Here is a 17,894-nt window from a genome sequence, read left to right as displayed (position 1 = left end):
TTATGCAAACTCATAAACAAAGAAGAGTTAGAATTCTTTCATAAAGATAACTTTAGGTCAAAACAAGCAAGATTTGGGCTCAATTCTAACCTTTATGAGCTATTCACATATATTATATATATACTTAATTATGTAGGATGCTGATACAATGAGGAAAGGGTAGTGATACTGATCCTTGTGATGTTAAGAAACTGTCCTGGCTTGCCTGGAAAGGCAAAGGAAAATAGTATAAAATATTAAATCCGATATACAGTACCATCCAAATTTCTATCGCTTAGTGGACGTAAGAAAATCCACAAGCGAAGAGACAGTGAGAACCGGTGCCAGCAGCAACTGTCTGTTCACTTGCAGATATTATTTTTCCTTCTACCCTGAAGATGGAGGCGATACACCGGTTAATACCACAGCTACTCGGTGCCACATCCCAGAATACTGCTTTCTTCATAGTCAGCACCGTGAAAACCTCAAATCTTACAAGGTGTATTATATTTGCAAAGTGACTATTTGGATTGCTTTTTGGTGTAATTCATAATGGGACGAAAGTGCATTTGCAGTTGCATGTAAGAGACCAATTTTAATACTTCTATGGTTAAAGTTATGACTGTGCTCAATGAATTAAGCACTATGCCATGAAGGCAGATGGTGGCGTGGATGCATAGATCCACAACTACAGGCTCATATATTTTAAAATGTAATTGTATTTTGGACCTAACCCAGGAGCATTGAAGCTTACAAGCCATTTATCAGTTAGTACCTATTACAGTAATCTCCCAGTTATTTGGTATCCATCAATCTGAAATTCTTATCCAACCTGCAAAAAAAAAAAAAAAAAAAACCCTGTTATAGTTAATTGTATTCCCAGATGCCACTAGCAGTCCTGTCAGGCAGATGCCTTTACAGCAGGTAAATCTGATTGCATTGTAGCATACACAGCCAAAGTATTTCACCTATTAATCTCTCTGTGGCCTAACAAGGCTCCCATACAAGAACTAAAGCAAAAACTTGTTTTGACTTTATATTGGGTTTCTGTATGAGCTTTTCTCATGCAACTAGCTGATTCACATAACTGGCACATTCCATTCCCAGTACATGCCAGGTAAAAGGGAGTTTACTGTACTAGAAATTTTCTTCTCTAGCAGATAAAAAATAAGGGATGTATGGGTTATGGGAGTCAAAAAAGAAACACCACTTGTTTACATAGTTTTTTAATTAAGATGTCACTGATGTTCTTACAGGCAACACAAAAAGAAGCCACAAAACTGAGACAACGAAACAAATGTGAGTGTGAACACCTCTTTTGATTTGTACTTCTCTATGCGCAACCATCTCTGCACATATTTTCAATACCCAAAAGCAGTCAGACTTGCGAGGTTTATAAACACATTTTAAAACGTTTCTTATGTCACTTTTGCTCCAGATTACAGCAAAATACCATATTTAGCAATGCCCCAAATGATAAAGTAGACAGGACCTTTGTCAATCATTAAAAAAAAATCATGAATTCACATTTTTATTCTTGTTGAAATAATACAGAGTACTGGACTAGAAAAACATCAGAATTTCAGTAACTGAATTATTCACTAATTTCCCAAACGACTTTCTAACTTTACAAGATGACGCACTGCAAAAATACAGCTTATTTCCAATATAAACCAATATTTTGTCATGTTCATGAGGGCAAGGAGGCTTCCATATACATGACAGAAGACATTATTACTGAATTTTAGAGTAGAAGTGAGTATATGGCAAGAAAAATGTCACGATCCATAGTGTGTCAAGGATATAACAACTCTGTTCCTGCTGCAGTTTTATATATGATTTTTTCTGCCGCAGATTTGTCAGGAATAATACTTTGTTATGGATTTACTGTGTCATATTTCCAGCTTTTCTTCATAAAATATCAGCTTATATTGCCTGTAAAATCGAGCTATTCCTAACTTACAAGCTACATGAACAGCTTTCAAAACACCCATAGCAATATGACTAATGTGTTTAACAAAGTTTATAAAATAATGCAACCCCAAAGGGTAATAATATGAACCAAGAATGATCCCAAGAGAATAATAATTATTATTATTATTATTTTGCTGCAAATGAAATATTGTTCATACCTGTTTACTGCTCCATAGCCATATCAATATACATTGTTCACCTACTTTTACAAAATACAAGTGGATGTCACATGAAAAACCTCAATGTGTGTGTGTGTGTGTGTGATTAAAAAAATACTGAAGTGTCAGTGTTCCCAGTCCACATATATGAAACTTATACGGGGGGGGGAAAAAAAAAAAAAAGGAAAATAGGAAGAAAGCTGAAAATGGCAAGTCTTACTACAGTACATAAAAATGCTTTTAACATAAAAATTACAAGACAATCTAACAATTTGTTACAATGACACATAACCTCATAAGGCATGCTGAACTGCATAAAACAATATTATAGCTCACGTATTTGCTAGTAAACCATAAACTAGAATTTACTATAATGTTGAAAAAGTTGAACTAATACAACCAGTCAGTATTATGTTAACCCTTGTTCTCTTCTGGTGTTTCACATATGTCAATATAAAGTACTGAAAAAAAAAATGCCATTAAAAAATCTCATCCCCATTTTAAACTGTTGGTAACTACAGCATATACCTCAACAGAATTTGACAGCTTCACAAAAATCATGTCATTACTGTGCAAGTCAACAAACTGGTATCAAAAAACAGGGCTGACTCCATTAGTTCCAAAGTTAATCATACATCAAACATGACAGATTTCAGTCTGTGGCAATAATAGAATGAAATATGAATGCCAGCTCAAGAGATCCCTATCTCAGAACTTACCAAGTGTTTTGGCCACAATTTAAATGTCTGGAAATTTTACAGTCCTGAACTATTAAAAAAAATGCATCAGACAAACAAGAAAAGATACAGAAGTTATAGCTGTCATACACCTATGGTTTCAATTGGCATTAGTATCTTGTTAGAATGGTCTCAGAAAAGTTAACTTATTTCGCACAACCAGCTAAGTTCTGGAACTAATGGCATCAGTGTGGAGGGAGGTATGGGAAGTACATATCACTGTCATCCAACTGATTGCCGCACTACCTACTTGTTATGACACTATATGCTTAGTGCATGGACAGAATCGCCATGGGCTATTGCGTGAAATATACACTACTAGGGGGGATAGTTTTATAGTCTCTAGACCAGAGCATTTTGAGCAAAGATACCAGTACAATTATGAATTACTCCTCCTTATTATTACAAGTATAATTAATAATTATTTATAATACATCACAGCAATTAAACTTGGGGTGGTTGGGGAGCCAATCATGACAACATTATGAGAGAAAAGTGAATCCAGAAATATGCATAATGATGAGGTAAGTGAACTATAACAAATGCAGTACTTAAATAAAGTCACCTTTCATTTTTAAAACATCAATTTAGATATTTTTCTTTATATGGAACATAAATTTATCCAATACAAAAAGTGCTAGAGTATATCTGCTGTGTAATATACATTTTCCTGCAATTAAGAAAAGTAGCTATACCTCTGGGGATGGGGAGAAAAGAAGTCTTCAGACCCAATGAATGATGAATTATTAATATGTGAATAATGAACACAACATTCAATAGTTATTGCATTCTTCTTCATAAAGATGGTGAATGGACATTCAACAGATTCTAACGCCTTATTATCTAACATTTGGTATTTTTAAGAAATATGGAATCCAAAAATAGGGTTTTTTAATTAAATAACTCTGTATGACTCTGAAAACAATGGTAACCGCTCACACCATCAGGTGTTCCATTTAAGTCTTGGCATTTTCTTCTCTTTAAAAACAGATTAATATTTCTATGGGTCTGAAACAGGAATAAACACAACAACTCCATGCGGGGGGGGGGAATGAACCAAGCAAAATTAAACATGGTATTCTCATTTACCATTATATTTCACATATATAATATATTCAAACCTGTTTCCTATGACTCCAACACCATTTCCATGTCCTCTAAGAATGCAACAACTATTGTTTTCAATGTTAGTATGATATCCATTTTATACTTCAAGGAACTTTCTTTAGCAATGACTGATGATGATAATTATTATGATAAAAATGAAAATGAAATAATAATAATAATAATAAAGATATTACTACTACCATCAATAACATTAATAATAGAAATAAGAATGACTGCCCTGCCCCAAAGTCTTAACTCTTATGAAACTAAACATATAACAAAGCTGGAAAGCAGCTTATCCCTGGGAAAAACGCTATTTTCCTTCAGCCCCAAGCTTCAACAAAATCTGAAAAAATGAATCTGAATGAATTCTTTCCACATCCTGTAAGAATCCAACAAACTACTTGGAAAGATCTCATTTCAAGAGAGGGCAATAATAATAATAATAGTAGTAATTAATATTTTTAATACCTAATTATCAGTACTGTTCCCACATAATGGAACTGTTTTGCTTATATTAATAGCGACGCTACATGTTTTAATGAAACAATCATTCTTGCATTCATCTGTCACGTGCACAATTGCAACAGTCAACACACATTCCTGCACGCAGTTCCTTTAATTATACGTCATAATTATTAGAATAATCAAGTATAAACTAGTTTTTGAAGGGAATAACATAGATCTACAATGGATAAAAAAAAACGTGATATCGAGACGCAAGCTACCGCCAACTATCTCAAATATTATTATTCCGAAGAAAAGATAAGTCATACGTATACAGTTACACGCAAGCCAAATCGCACTCACGCAAGTATTATATAATATATAGAAATATGAACAAACACAAAAAATATATATATATTTATATACGAGGACAGAATTCAAAATAAAGTGAGATAAGGGATATAACTAAGGCTCCATAGGCAGCAACTCTTGCACTACAGAGCCTGTTTGGGGAAGGTAGAAGTCATTATTACTACTTCATCCAAAATCTGCCTGTTAATGTCAGTTCAACCATTCGTCAAAATATCACAACACATACAACAGGTGTAGTCGACTATATACAAAGAAAGAAGACGAAATGACTGGCAAATCAACGCTATTTTTAATTTTTTTTTCTTTTTGTCTTTTTTTTAAATAACAATACAAATATAAGCAGTTTTTTACCCTTGAAAATTAGGAAAACAAAGTTAACAAGTAACTTCTCTCACTTAACAGCAACGCTGTCTCCCCTACAATAATCTGTCAATGAAAAGTGACATAGTCAAACGAGCTGTTAATAACTGCCTGGGTGAGACAAAATTAAGCAAAAGAAGGTTCAGAAGGTATGACTGAAGACACCAGGGAATGGGGGCACATATGTAGGAATAGGCAGGTCCACACTGGTCAAATATTTCTTGCAATTCACACCTTCATTCATAACAGCACAAAATGGAGAAAGGAGGGGCTGGCAGCAGAAACCTTCAAATGAGCAGACAGCTTGCCCAAGTCCAATCTATACCACATGCACATTATTTTACTTCAAAGAATCTTCAGTAATGGTCTCAGCCAACAGAGGACATTATGGTATCACTGAATGCTTGTGTCATTCTGCCACATCACCAATCATTCTGCTTCTGTAACACCCTCACATTTCTTGTTCAATGTGAACCATACCTGCCCATCTTAAAAAGACTTGTCACTTCATAGGATCAGATACAGATCGGTAAAGAAACAGTTTTATTCAATCCATAAAGTAGTGTGGGAAGAAAACAATGTCATTTGAAGTACGTTTCTGTACCAACTGCGATACACTGGTCTTCCAGGAATGAAGGGGGTAAGAAAAATCTGTATACCAAAACTTGAGCATAAACCTCTTCATACTGTTTTCTTCAAACATATTATTTTCATACGAAATACATTCACGTGGTATTACTGAGAATGAATAAAGGAAATGACAAAATAAAACAATACATATCTGACTACTTCACTGATTTATAAATATACTGAAAATATATTGAGAGTGATCTGATGACAAATACTGTTAACACTTTACCAATTACACATTTGACTAATTAGTACCATTAATGAACTTTACATAAATGGAACTGGAGGACATAACCACAAGTAAATACTATTTATATAATGTAAGACAGCTGATTAGCTAACAGCACTTGTTTTTATAGGAGCTTTGGTTTAGGCACTCAATTTTCAGCATCAACAGATTCCGCCCCCCCTTCTCCCAAATATTGCAATGTACTTGAGAGAACAGTGGAGATATAGCAATTGGGTAGGGACAGGGTGTGCAGTTTATCTAACGACGTTACAACACAATCATGTATGCTGCTTGACAACGATGACTCCTGGACGTTGCTGCTGAAGGGCCACTCTCTGTTGTGTTGACTGCGGTGTACTGTGGAACTGAAGAAAGGGGTTCATCTCAACCTTCAGCAGGCGATGAGCTACCTGCGTCTGTGTGGATTGTGTGACGGTCTTGTTGTGCGTGGTCAGAGCCAGAGGAACTTCCTGGGCAGGTTCATCCATTATGCTGCTTGAAAGGTGCTGCTGCTGACCACGTGGTGAAGGATCATCACTGAACAGGTGATCACCTTCCAAGTGTCTGATTGCCTCCACAATAGTCTCCAGGTTTTGCCGTGATGTGCTGGCCAAATACAACCTAAAAAAAAAGTTTATTCATTTAAAGACTGAAGATTGAAGAGGGCAGTACTAACACAAACAGATACAACAGGTAACATTAAGACACAATGGTCATATGAAAGCAACACAATTCAGATATCTTCATCAATTATATAGTGACAAGAAACTGGCATGCAGGTCAACATAAATGCAATACACTATATTTACACATGATGTCAGCCAATAACATCAACAACTATGTATCTAGCATATCCAGTACCAATAGTAGGGTTCCCAGATACCCCGTTCTCCCCGGATTCTTCCGCTTTTTCACCCAAATTTTGTTCCTCCGTTTATTGTTTACCCGGAGTGGATAATTGTCCGTTTTTTTTATTTAAGTCCATTGCCAATTATATTTCATGGGTTAAATAATATCATAACATTTCTGTAATCCTTGGAAAATGACATTGTTATAGTTTCTTTAGTTATGTTGCATTTCGTGAATGTTGAAAACACTTGAGGTTCTAAACCAAAGCAGAGGTTGTTGGTGATAGTGTATTTTTAATCCATTCAATCTTCACTAGAAAGTCGGTGTCAAGTTAGCAAAAATGTTTGAAGGCGAAGAAGATCCATCAAAGACTCCTCCATGGAAGAAGTTGAAATTCCAGGCCAAACATAATCAAATATATCTTAAGAAATGGGAAGATATGTTTTTGTGGGTTAAGCCGGGACCAGACGAGAACTGGGCATCTTGTACGTTGTGTAGGAAGGATTTTAGTATTTCGCATGGTGGACAAAATGACCTGAGGCAACATGCACAATACAAGGAACATAAAATTAAGGAAAAATGTAATTCCGGAAGTTCAAATAAACTTTCGAAATACTTCGTTAATTTAAAGAATAAAGTAGAATATGAAAACAGAACTGCGTGTGAACTTGGTTTAGTGTATCATGCAGTGAAACACAACTTAAGTTATTCCAGTCTGGACTGCGGAAATAAACTTGTGTCCCATATTTTCACTGATTCCGCGATTGCTTCCAAACTTTCATGTGGACGCACTAAAGCAGAAATTATAGTGAAATATGTTGTTGCTCCTAAAAGTGTAAATGACTTTGTGTCTATTTTAAGATGTCCAAAAAATACTTCAAAATTTTTTTCGTTGGCTACCGATGCATCAAACAGAAGCAATCGAAAAATGTTCCCTGTCTGCATCCGGTACTTCGACCCTTTAAAGGGAGTGCAGAATAAACTTCTAGATTTTGTTGAAAGTGCTGAGGAAACGTCTATGGCAATTACTGGTTTGGGGCTTCAGAGCTTAGAAAGCAAGATTTGGATGTAAATTATGTGTCTTCTTATTGTGCAGACACCGCCAATGTGAACTATAGAAAAACACATTCCGTATATCAGTTGCTGCGAAGTAAAAAGCCAAATTTACTGAAAGCTAATTGCTCTAATCACATCATACATAACACAATTAAGTTTGCAATTGACAGATTAGATGTTGATGTTGAAAGTGTAGTCTTAAAGATATATAATCATTTCTCTGTCTCTGCCAAAAGAAGAGAAGAGTTAAAATCATTCTTTGAATTTCTGAATTTGGAGTGGACTGAGATTTTGAGGCATGTTCCAACTGGGTGGCTGTCATTAACATCAGCCATTTCTCGACTGCTTCAGAACTGGGAAGCAATGAAAAGTTACTTCAATAGTATTCCCAACTGTCCAAAATTATTATCTAACATTTTCATGAAAGATGACCCAGAGGAAGCAGTGTTGCCTGAAATCTACTTTAATTTCTTAAGTAATATTGGAAGTCAGCTGGAAATGTTAGATAAAACACTGGAAGGGTCTGACTTAAGTGTACTAGAGACCTACAAACAAATGAAATTTCTCAGTTCTAAAATCCAGCAGAGAAGGAAAGACAACTTTTTTTGTAGCAAAGCAAAAGAACTCATTAATGGATTGTCTATGCCATTACAGAAAAAGGTTACTGAAGACCTGAACAGCTTTTATAGCAATATGCTTCAGTATCTGCAAAAAGATATGATGTGACAGATGACAATCCCTATGCATCCCTTGCAGCATTTTCTCTACAAGAAGGGATTGAGTTCAAAGATTTTGAAAAGGCCATGGAAGTGTTTCAGCTAAGTGAAAATGTTTGCATTGATGACCTGTATGAGGAGTTCAGCAGCCATCGAGATTACTCTGCAACAGTGTGAACAGATATGGTGATTATGTAGCAAACTGGCTTACATTTTTTTCTTCAGTACCTGAGCATGATGTACCAAATATTTCCAAAGTGGTAGGATTTTTGTTTAGCATCCCTGGCTCAAATGCTTTTGTGGAGCGAATCTTTTCATTCATGAAAAGTAAGTGGAGTGACACAAGAAACAGATGCTCAACAGATTTAATAAAGGCAGAACTCCAGGTGACAGTGAACTACGAAAGCAAGTCCTGTTCAGAATTTTATAAATTTTCAAAGGCTGATGTTCAATTATTAAAAAGTGCTAAGAGTTCAGTGAAATACAATTAACAGAATCTGATCGACCAGGCCTTGAAAGTTATAAATATGTAGTATTTAATATTTGTGTGTTCTACAAATGTGTGCTAGGTAATATTTTGTGCATTCTATAAACATGTAATAGGGCTACGTAATATTTGTTTTGTTCTATAAATGTGTAGTAGGCCTGTGTAATACAGATGTGTAGTAGCATTTTGTAAGATATGTAGTATGTTAATTATGTATATTTTATAGCCTATTAGTTGTGAAAAATGTCATTATAAACAAGCAACGAGACATCACTCCCTTTTTTATTTTACAAAATCTGAAACCCTAACCCATAGGAGTCAGAAATTCTTTTGGAATTATCTCTAAATGCATACTCACAAATATATATGAGTACATATATATACCCACTCACAAACACAAGATTATTTTTTGAAGACATAAATATATTACTCATTATGTGTAAAAACATTCAGTGTTTGAGATATGATTTTAATTTGCATCATGATATTATACGTTGTAGAAACGGTTCACACATTTCTTAGTAATTTACCTACATTATTTGCTGAGCATTCCAATGGAAGGTTAAAGTGAAGGTAAGTAACAAGCTTATGATTTTTGTGTTTCCCAAAGTCACACCATTTTTCATCAATTCCCAGAAATATATAAGTAAGATGTTTCACTAAGGCCATGCCACAGCTCAAGTGGTTAGTCGCTGGCTTCCCACCGTGGTGGCCCGGGTCTGGTCAAGTGGGATTTGTGGATAAAGTGGCGGATTTTCTCCGAGTACTTTTTGTTTCCCATACCAATCTTCATTCCACCAAATTCTCCATCATCATAATCACCCGTGGTAGGTACAGTAGGTCAATCAGTGGCCGCCATGCCAAGTGGACCCAGCTGGACTCAACCCCCCACTAACCGAAAGATGTTTCACTATGTAAGTTGGCCTCCAACATAAGATGACACCCTTTCATAGCCAAAAGCTCTAAAGAAAAGTAATATCTTGCCTGTCTAAATTAAATTCTTGGGTTATAGTATTTTAGCACTAACATCATTTTTAATTTCCTATCTCCTCACAATGGCCCATGTTAGGAAAACAGAATTCTTTGCTTATAAAGTTTGTGTATTGTTACTCTACTGGCACGCCAATTTTGACATAGCCCACTGTTACCAGATGTTTATTTTCCCTGAAATCATGGAATCATGTTAATCACTTCACATCTTCCTCATACACACATACATAAAACAAAACTCTACTTATGAATAAAAATAAAAGCAAAATAATCTAATTTTACAGTTGATTACACAACTTGTAATAACTAGATTTTGTGCTAGGATAAACGCCTTTTGTTCCTTACACAAAAGGCATTAAAAATAGCAGTGTAATCTTAATTTCTGACGTGTTTCAGTTACGTTTATCAACAAACATGAACTTTTGAACCAACCAACCAACTACACACTCTTATCATTCATTTACCTGGCTTGTGGTGTAACATCATCAGATGCAGACGTTGGTGACGGCAAGCGTTCCACCTCCACTTTGGGTTCAGCTTTGATGGCTGCTTCAAGAACACTTGGCAGACGTTGCTCAGGCTGAGGAGAAACAGGTGCAGGCGGTGAAGGACAAGGTGATTCTGGTACCACAGGAGTCGGACTTGCTGGGGGTGGGGTGGGAGATAGTCGAAGTGGACTTGTTGACACAATTGTTGTGTTCTGTGCCACAGGTGGCAAGGATGCTGCAGACACTACCTGCAATAACATGTATGCCAACATACAATACAGAAAGATATTTTTTTATAAGGAAAGGTAGGTTCATGTTTTCTGTATATCTCCTCTATTAACATTTGGGCAAACTGACAAATATTCAAGAAACCTGGTATGAATTTCATTTTAACAAATATCATCCCACATTTGTATCTTTAGTTTCTATACAATAACAATAACTTATGCTACAGTAATTTTTTCTGCAGAAAGTGAAACAAATGTGGTGACCTGCTTAATTTATAATGGAAACAGATCAACTTCTCTTCAAAACTATTTTTTAAATGCAACTATGAATGGACTTTCAATGAAATCAGAATCATCCAAATGCAAAGTTACACACAGGAATTCATTCCTACACTGTATGACAATTAGTTACAGTTCTTGTTAGAGTAAACTAGAAACTAAACATTTCTTATAATGCAGAGAGAAGGCTTAAAAATTACATTTAGTTAACTGAAGAAACAGAGACATTTACATCAAAGCTGAATCACTTCAATTTAAAAATTCTTAATTTTACCCAATTTAAAAAAAATTTAAATTCCCCAAGTATCAAACTGAATCCAGTCTTCAGTACTGTATACTACATAATTTCACGTGCATTACACAATTATTACAGCCATTCAAACATGTCCTTCTTTCTAATACTGGTAGAAATGTCTTCCCAAATTTTGTGAAATGGGCATTCACACAAATAATAATTCAGATTTTGGCCTTCTTGTAGTCTTGTAGACAGATACCACTTGTTTCTCTGAAACATCCACATCCACCTACTTGTACAAGACTACACGGTATCACAGCTCATAAGACCACAACTGAAAAATCACTACCATGAAAACCTCAGACCTTATACAAATAGCACAGTTTTGTGCTACACAGAGATTACAAAATACATGGATCTGCAGAATCAGCATTTATATATTAAATATGTTTTCTTGATATACTGTATTAATTTACAGATACCAATTAAAGTTGTCCCTGTGCTTAATTATTTAAGCACAATGTCATCAACATCTACGGGGGGGGATTGCATAGATCTACATATTCTTGACCTTGGCACGAAGTGATGGTAAGTGGTACCCACTGGATAGGAAGCAACACGGGCCCTAGAACTGGTCTGGATGACATAGAGAGGAAAAAATTTTGCCCCTGCCAGGACTCAAACTCTCATCCTTCGGCTGCCCGCCCCACAGCCAGTCACTACACCAAATGTATTATCCCAGCTCCTAGATATCAAGTATTATCACAAAATTTCTATGATGCATTTGCCAGATACTGGGCACTCTTTCCTAAAGCCCGTGTGATGCGGGCCTAGAAACAAACCTGTAATTGAGCTACTGCAGCCGCTGTTTCCTGCAGAAGAGAGACGGGGACGAGACTGTTGCTGCTGCCAACTGGCTGCGTTGATGTTTGGGTGGGAAGTGGTGGTTGTGATTCACTACGACACCTCTGTGACGATGCTGTTACTGTGACTGTGGGAGATGAGTGTTCCAGTACTTCCTGGTGATGATACTGCAACTGAACTTGCTGTGTGATCTCACGAATCCGTTCTGGGTACAGCTGTGATTCCAATGATCGTACCTGAAATTCACCATTACATTTTATTTTCTGCTATGTACATATGGAAACCTAAAATCATAATTATAATTTCTGTAGGTTACAGACAATGGCAACTCTCTACATAGAACAACCTCAAAAATATTGGATAGATCCATGCTTATAGGATCTACAAATGCATTGATTACTTGAAAATAAAAAATTGTGTCACATGTTTCTAACACAGTTCACTGTATCTAAGATGCTGATTAAAAAATACTTTTTATGACAAGTTTTACTAAGTCATAAGTAAGCAAGATCCTACTGTCATTGACAGACTGATTCTCCCATATCAAGTGTGGGTACAGATGACAGTGATGACAAACAACCCTTCCACAAGGGAAGAAAAGAAGAAATATTCATTTAGCACCGTTGAAACATCAGCTTCTGGTACCAGTGACTTTCCATTAAATGTTTGAACCTATACAGTCACATAAGCAGACATACACACTAAAAACCATAGAATTTACAGATCCATATCTGGGAACAGCTTCCATTATCAAGTTTGTTACTTTCTTTTAATATGTAACATTCAAATTTTGCAACACTAATGCGTATGCAAATTTTTTAAATATAATACGGTTAACAGGTGTAACAACGTTTATGATCTATCTCGAGAGAATCATTAGTTAGCATAATCAAGCTGAAAGTTATCCACAAACATAGCACTGATGATGCTTTGTACACGCTGCTAAGCAAGGTTGCACAAGCACTATCCCTTCTGGCTTGTATTTGAAGGTATCCAGTTCGAATTTCAGCTGGGATACTGACTATGCTGAGGTTTTTCTTTTTTGTGGGCTTCCTCAGCCCTTCTAAGAAAATATTGGGATAATACCTCAAATTAGACCGTAATCGTCTCCTTCCAAATTCTTTCCATTTCATTAATTGTTCTACCATCATTGCTTATTGTCTTACTGACAACATTGCTAAATAAATCATAAAATAATTTAGTACACTGAAAAGTACTGTCTTCTCAGATGTAATACTGTGCAGTTCAGCAGTAGTCTACCAATGTTTTGGAGGAATATACTGCCTCCATCTTCAGGGTTGAAGAGTAAGCCAAGTAGAAAACAAGCAAGAAAGAGGCCTAGCTTGCCACCTGCTTCTTGCTAGGTACACTGCATGTCTGTGCAATATGGAATTCAGACAATATAATATGTTAAGAAAATAATGTTCTGATGAACACAACTATTTGCTCATAGCCTGCATTATCGGCTGTGTTCAGTATATCCTGAATATGAAAATGAAATCACATCCACTGCTCCGTTACACTGGACACTGAAAGAAAGTCCCAAACACCAACCAGACAGGAGCTCATGGACAGAAGTGTTAAACAATCTCCCAGTAGAGTGTAGCTCCATCTAACGTTTCTGTCTGTTTATTATTTAATGTTGCTGTCTGTAGGTCAGATTACTCGGTGTCGAATGGTTGGAAGATAGCGGATAATGAATTGAAAAAGACATGGAGGAAGTAGTAGGACCCATTTTGGAGTATTATCGTGTCACATGCCTCGAGAGCTGGGGAAGACCACGAAAAATGTCAGGATAGTCAAGGTATGGGCCAAGATTCAAACCAGGCACCACTCAAATGCAAGTCAGAAGTGTTACTGTCTGAGCCAACTTGCTTAGTGATCTGAACTGTGATACCTGGTCTTCCAGATGCATGCGAAGCCTCCGTTCACGGTCGAGTTGCACTCGCAATTCAATCATTTCCCGACTGGGGTCTCCATTGTCGAGACCGCCGATGTTGGAGACAGTTGTGTTTGTGATGATGGCAACTGGTTCTGGTGACATGCTGCCAATACCTTCATCTGAAGATTCGCTTACTGTTGCTGGAACTGCAGTAAGAGGTACCACAACACCTATAAATAATATATAAATATAAATATATAATAAAAATAAATAGTTGTAACAGCATGATATGAAACGTCTGAGGAGTATAAACTCTCATTTCACATCTTACATAAACACAGTATCTAGACCTCCTTGCCCAAGTAACATCTGGAATTTTTTATTTATTTATTATTATTTAACTGCAAATGGGTTTTCACTCCCTGGTAGTGGTACTACAATAAGACAAGAGACAAATAACACACATAAACACGTTCAAACTAAACACAGCACACAAACATTAGTAGAAAAGTGAAACATACTATATAATTAACTAACATTAATGAATGTGTAATGTCATGTTTTCGTTTTCCTTCATTTTGCTTTACTACACTTACCTAATCCTCCCATCCATAACACTTTTCACTTCAAACTGCATTTATATTATAATTGATGATATTATTACTGATGTTGATGTCTCTTACAGGCAGATACTGCCATAAAGAAAAGCGGATGTCATAGGTAAGTGGATCAGAAAAGTGTGTGGCCTAGGCATTCTGAATGTGGATTCCAGGCTCCACAAAACTGCTTATCTATCTGAGCATGTGTAGAAGTTCTCACCTGTACACTACTTTGCACAGGCCAAAATCACAGTAACTTCTGCCTGGAAAACTGTGGCATGTATACCAGGTGAAAAGGACAGCCTCTTCTGTGGCCTAACCCCGCATACACCTGCCCCATATCTGCCAGCCAACTTCCACCCATCTGTATACCAAACTAGTCCTTTGGACAGATCACAGGCAAACCTGCTAGTCAATGTTTGCATGATATGATCTCCAGTTTAAAGAGAGTCACAGACACAATCACTGGTACCATTTTACTCTCACTCATGTGAAATATAGGGTCCAACTCCAATGGTTGGACAAATGTCTACCTACAGACTACAATCCTATACTTCTGAGCCTCTACTAAGAAATGAAGGAGGCCTCAAGGGCAGCTGTAGGAGCGCGCATACATGCACTCACATCAGTCTCTGCAGGTGACCAAGTTCACCCCTGACTATAACCACACAATCACTGCATACATAAACACAGGCCCCAACAAAGCCAATGCACAATCTCTGGTTTATGGCTCAAGTTTTCTTAAGGGTCCTACATGACCAGAAGCAATAGTAAGCTATATTAACTTTGCTTCCTTCAAGCCAATTTTGTATACAGGAAAACCTCCACATGCTTCACTGCCTTGGCAAAACATATTACTCCATCCAGGAGAACAGGTTCTGTCAACCTCCCCTTTCTTGCTGAAGAGTACAAGTTCCACTTTGTCAGGAATGCCAAATAGCTCTTCAGCCCTGACCAATCTTTGTACTTATGTTCAGAGCTGTTTGCATGAGCGCTCAGACTTATGTCAAGAATCGTGTAACAGTGAACCAGATGATCAGCAGATCCTAGGCAAAACACGCCATTCCCTAGTTTATGATATCCAGTGACAACTGAAATGATATCACGATTAAAACATGATAACTGGCAATACCATGTTATTGTCTTGCACAGTGGCAGGTAGAGGGAAAACCACAGAATAAACAAAATTTCGGAGGGGGGAGGATATATACCAAATATTAAAACCAAAAACCAAGAATTAAAAAATTTATTCTTCTATCCAGAAGATTATATGATTAGCAGTAAAAGCAGTGATTTAAATCTAAGTTTGTAAGCAAATTGACTCCCAAAAAAATCCTGGAAGAGCATATAGTGTTAATGTGTCAGTAATGCATGTCCTACAGTTATGTTGTTTTATGTGTCACAGTAAAACATATCCCATGTATTTAAAAAAACAAGGCAGTATGCTACAGCACAGAACGTTCGGCACGTCTGATGTAAAAATGCATATGAGGAACTGTTAATGCTGTGCAATGCAAAACTTTCAGTTGGCTTATATAAACAGGAGAACTGATGTTTTTATTTTTTCCTGAAGAATTGATTTTATTACTGGAATCTGTCTGGCGTAAGAAAAACCGCACGAAATTCACCTACAGAGACACTGAGCATGAACTACTCACTGGTTGTTTCAATTTTCCTCTTCTTTGCAGAGCTAGGCTCATGCTGACCTTCATGTTGGTTGACAAGCCTCTTCAACTGACAATTCTGTGACAGGAGGCTGGTCTTCTCCTGCTCCAGCTGATAGATATACTCCGCAGTCTGCTGGAGTATTGCAGCCTGAAACAATTGAGAACATTTCTTTGGAGCTCAACAGAATTACAAGCATCTGGTTTTTTACTGCTTCATACACTATTTAGGTACTATATTAGATACAGAGTTAATTTTTCATTTGTTTTGCAACAGTCTAGCAGACCGCCTCTGTCAAGCAGCATTCCTGGCTACAGATCCAGAGGTCCGGGTTCGATTCCCGGTACTACCTGATTTTTTTTTCTGAGAAGTAGTGGATGTGGAACGGGGTCCACTCAGCCTCATTATGATAATTGAGGAGCTATTTCAAGGAAATAGCAGATCCGGTCTAGAAAACCGAAATTAACGGTCGTGGGGATTCGTTGCGCTGACCACGCGACATCCTCTATCCGTAAAAGTTGGCACTAAACTTCGCTGACAAGCGGCGGTCGCTCGCTCGGTCTACTTCGCTTGCGGACTAAAATCACGGAGTTTTTTTTACACCAGTCTAGCAAGTGCTGAGATTAGTCATGATGTTAACAACAGGTTAATATTTATTGTCGATAATGATTTGGAAGGCGTATGAGAACATGTGTTTGGGGCCTTTAAAGTTAAATAAAAAACCTACAAAATCCTTAATGGGGGCCATGGACTCTTTGCCGTGATTACAACTGCACATTCCATGAATGTGGATCAGAAGTACTGTCACCAGAAACTGCAAACTTAGATAGGTGTTCATGATTGGTGAATCAGATGCTAGGTAGCCATGGCCCATTTCAAGAGAGTTGAAGGAGTTACAATGAAACTGTGACGTCGGGGCTGAGGAAATCACAAGGAAGCTTGCCCTGGGGAGCACTTCCCACTTCGAAAGCCAACTGCATTTCCACTACACCAGACCCATCTGCTTATATATATTCTTTGAATATTTAATGACACTTTCAACTTCCAGAATTTAACGCTGAATGACAGGATGATTTCTGAATAATTAATTTGAAAGGAACAGATGTATTTGCCTGCACCGGACTGAAGAAGACAAAAAGCACGTAAGTAGAAGGACTTCGGGCTGACAACCCAGGGGCTCCCCGATGCGAAGCCACTCAACCATACTGTTCGGTTGTTCTAGAGTCAAACTTGGTATTTTCTAAACGGTTCTGAAGGTGGTGCATAACGCATTTTTGTGGTTTGGGATTTTTTTCCCGTCGTCTGAAATTCTAGAGACTAGAAACCTAGATCTGTTTGTCCCCAGGTAAGGGGGGGGGGTAGGCATCTACTGAGTTGGGTCCCTTAGAAAGAGCTAACCTCGATCACCGGACCGTTAGCTCTTTCTGAGGGACCGAAATAAGTTGGTGTCTTAACCCCACGTTACCCGAGGGCGGAAAAAAATCCAGTTTCCGAAACGTGGTGTTTTCTAGTCTCTTGAATAACGGACGATGGAAAAGGTGCAAAACCCCCAGTAATTCTGACC

At 37.2% G+C, this 17,894-nt stretch overlaps 1 protein-coding gene across 1 annotated transcript in view; it reads right to left on the bottom strand.

Moving 5' to 3' along the window:
- Nucleotides 1-1,189: 1,189 nt before the first annotated feature.
- The window catches only part of LOC111867595 (helix-loop-helix protein 11), a 188,151-nt gene continuing 171,446 nt past the window's right edge, over nt 1,190-17,894 (bottom strand). Inside the window, exons 3-7 of the mRNA XM_023857586.2 lie at nt 16,324-16,480; nt 14,082-14,296; nt 12,163-12,420; nt 10,556-10,827; nt 1,190-6,614 (exon numbers count right to left, since the gene is read on the bottom strand). Of these exons, the coding sequence (XP_023713354.1) occupies nt 6,272-6,614; nt 10,556-10,827; nt 12,163-12,420; nt 14,082-14,296; nt 16,324-16,480 (1,245 nt within the window). The 3' untranslated portion in view covers nt 1,190-6,271. The remainder of the gene's footprint in view (nt 6,615-10,555; nt 10,828-12,162; nt 12,421-14,081; nt 14,297-16,323; nt 16,481-17,894) is intronic.

Source organism: Cryptotermes secundus, unplaced genomic scaffold (assembly GCF_002891405.2).
Source record: "Cryptotermes secundus unplaced genomic scaffold, Csec_1.0 scaffold519, whole genome shotgun sequence".
Taxonomy (NCBI): domain Eukaryota; kingdom Metazoa; phylum Arthropoda; class Insecta; order Blattodea; family Kalotermitidae; genus Cryptotermes; species Cryptotermes secundus.
This window is presented reverse-complemented; position numbering and strand designations above follow the sequence as displayed.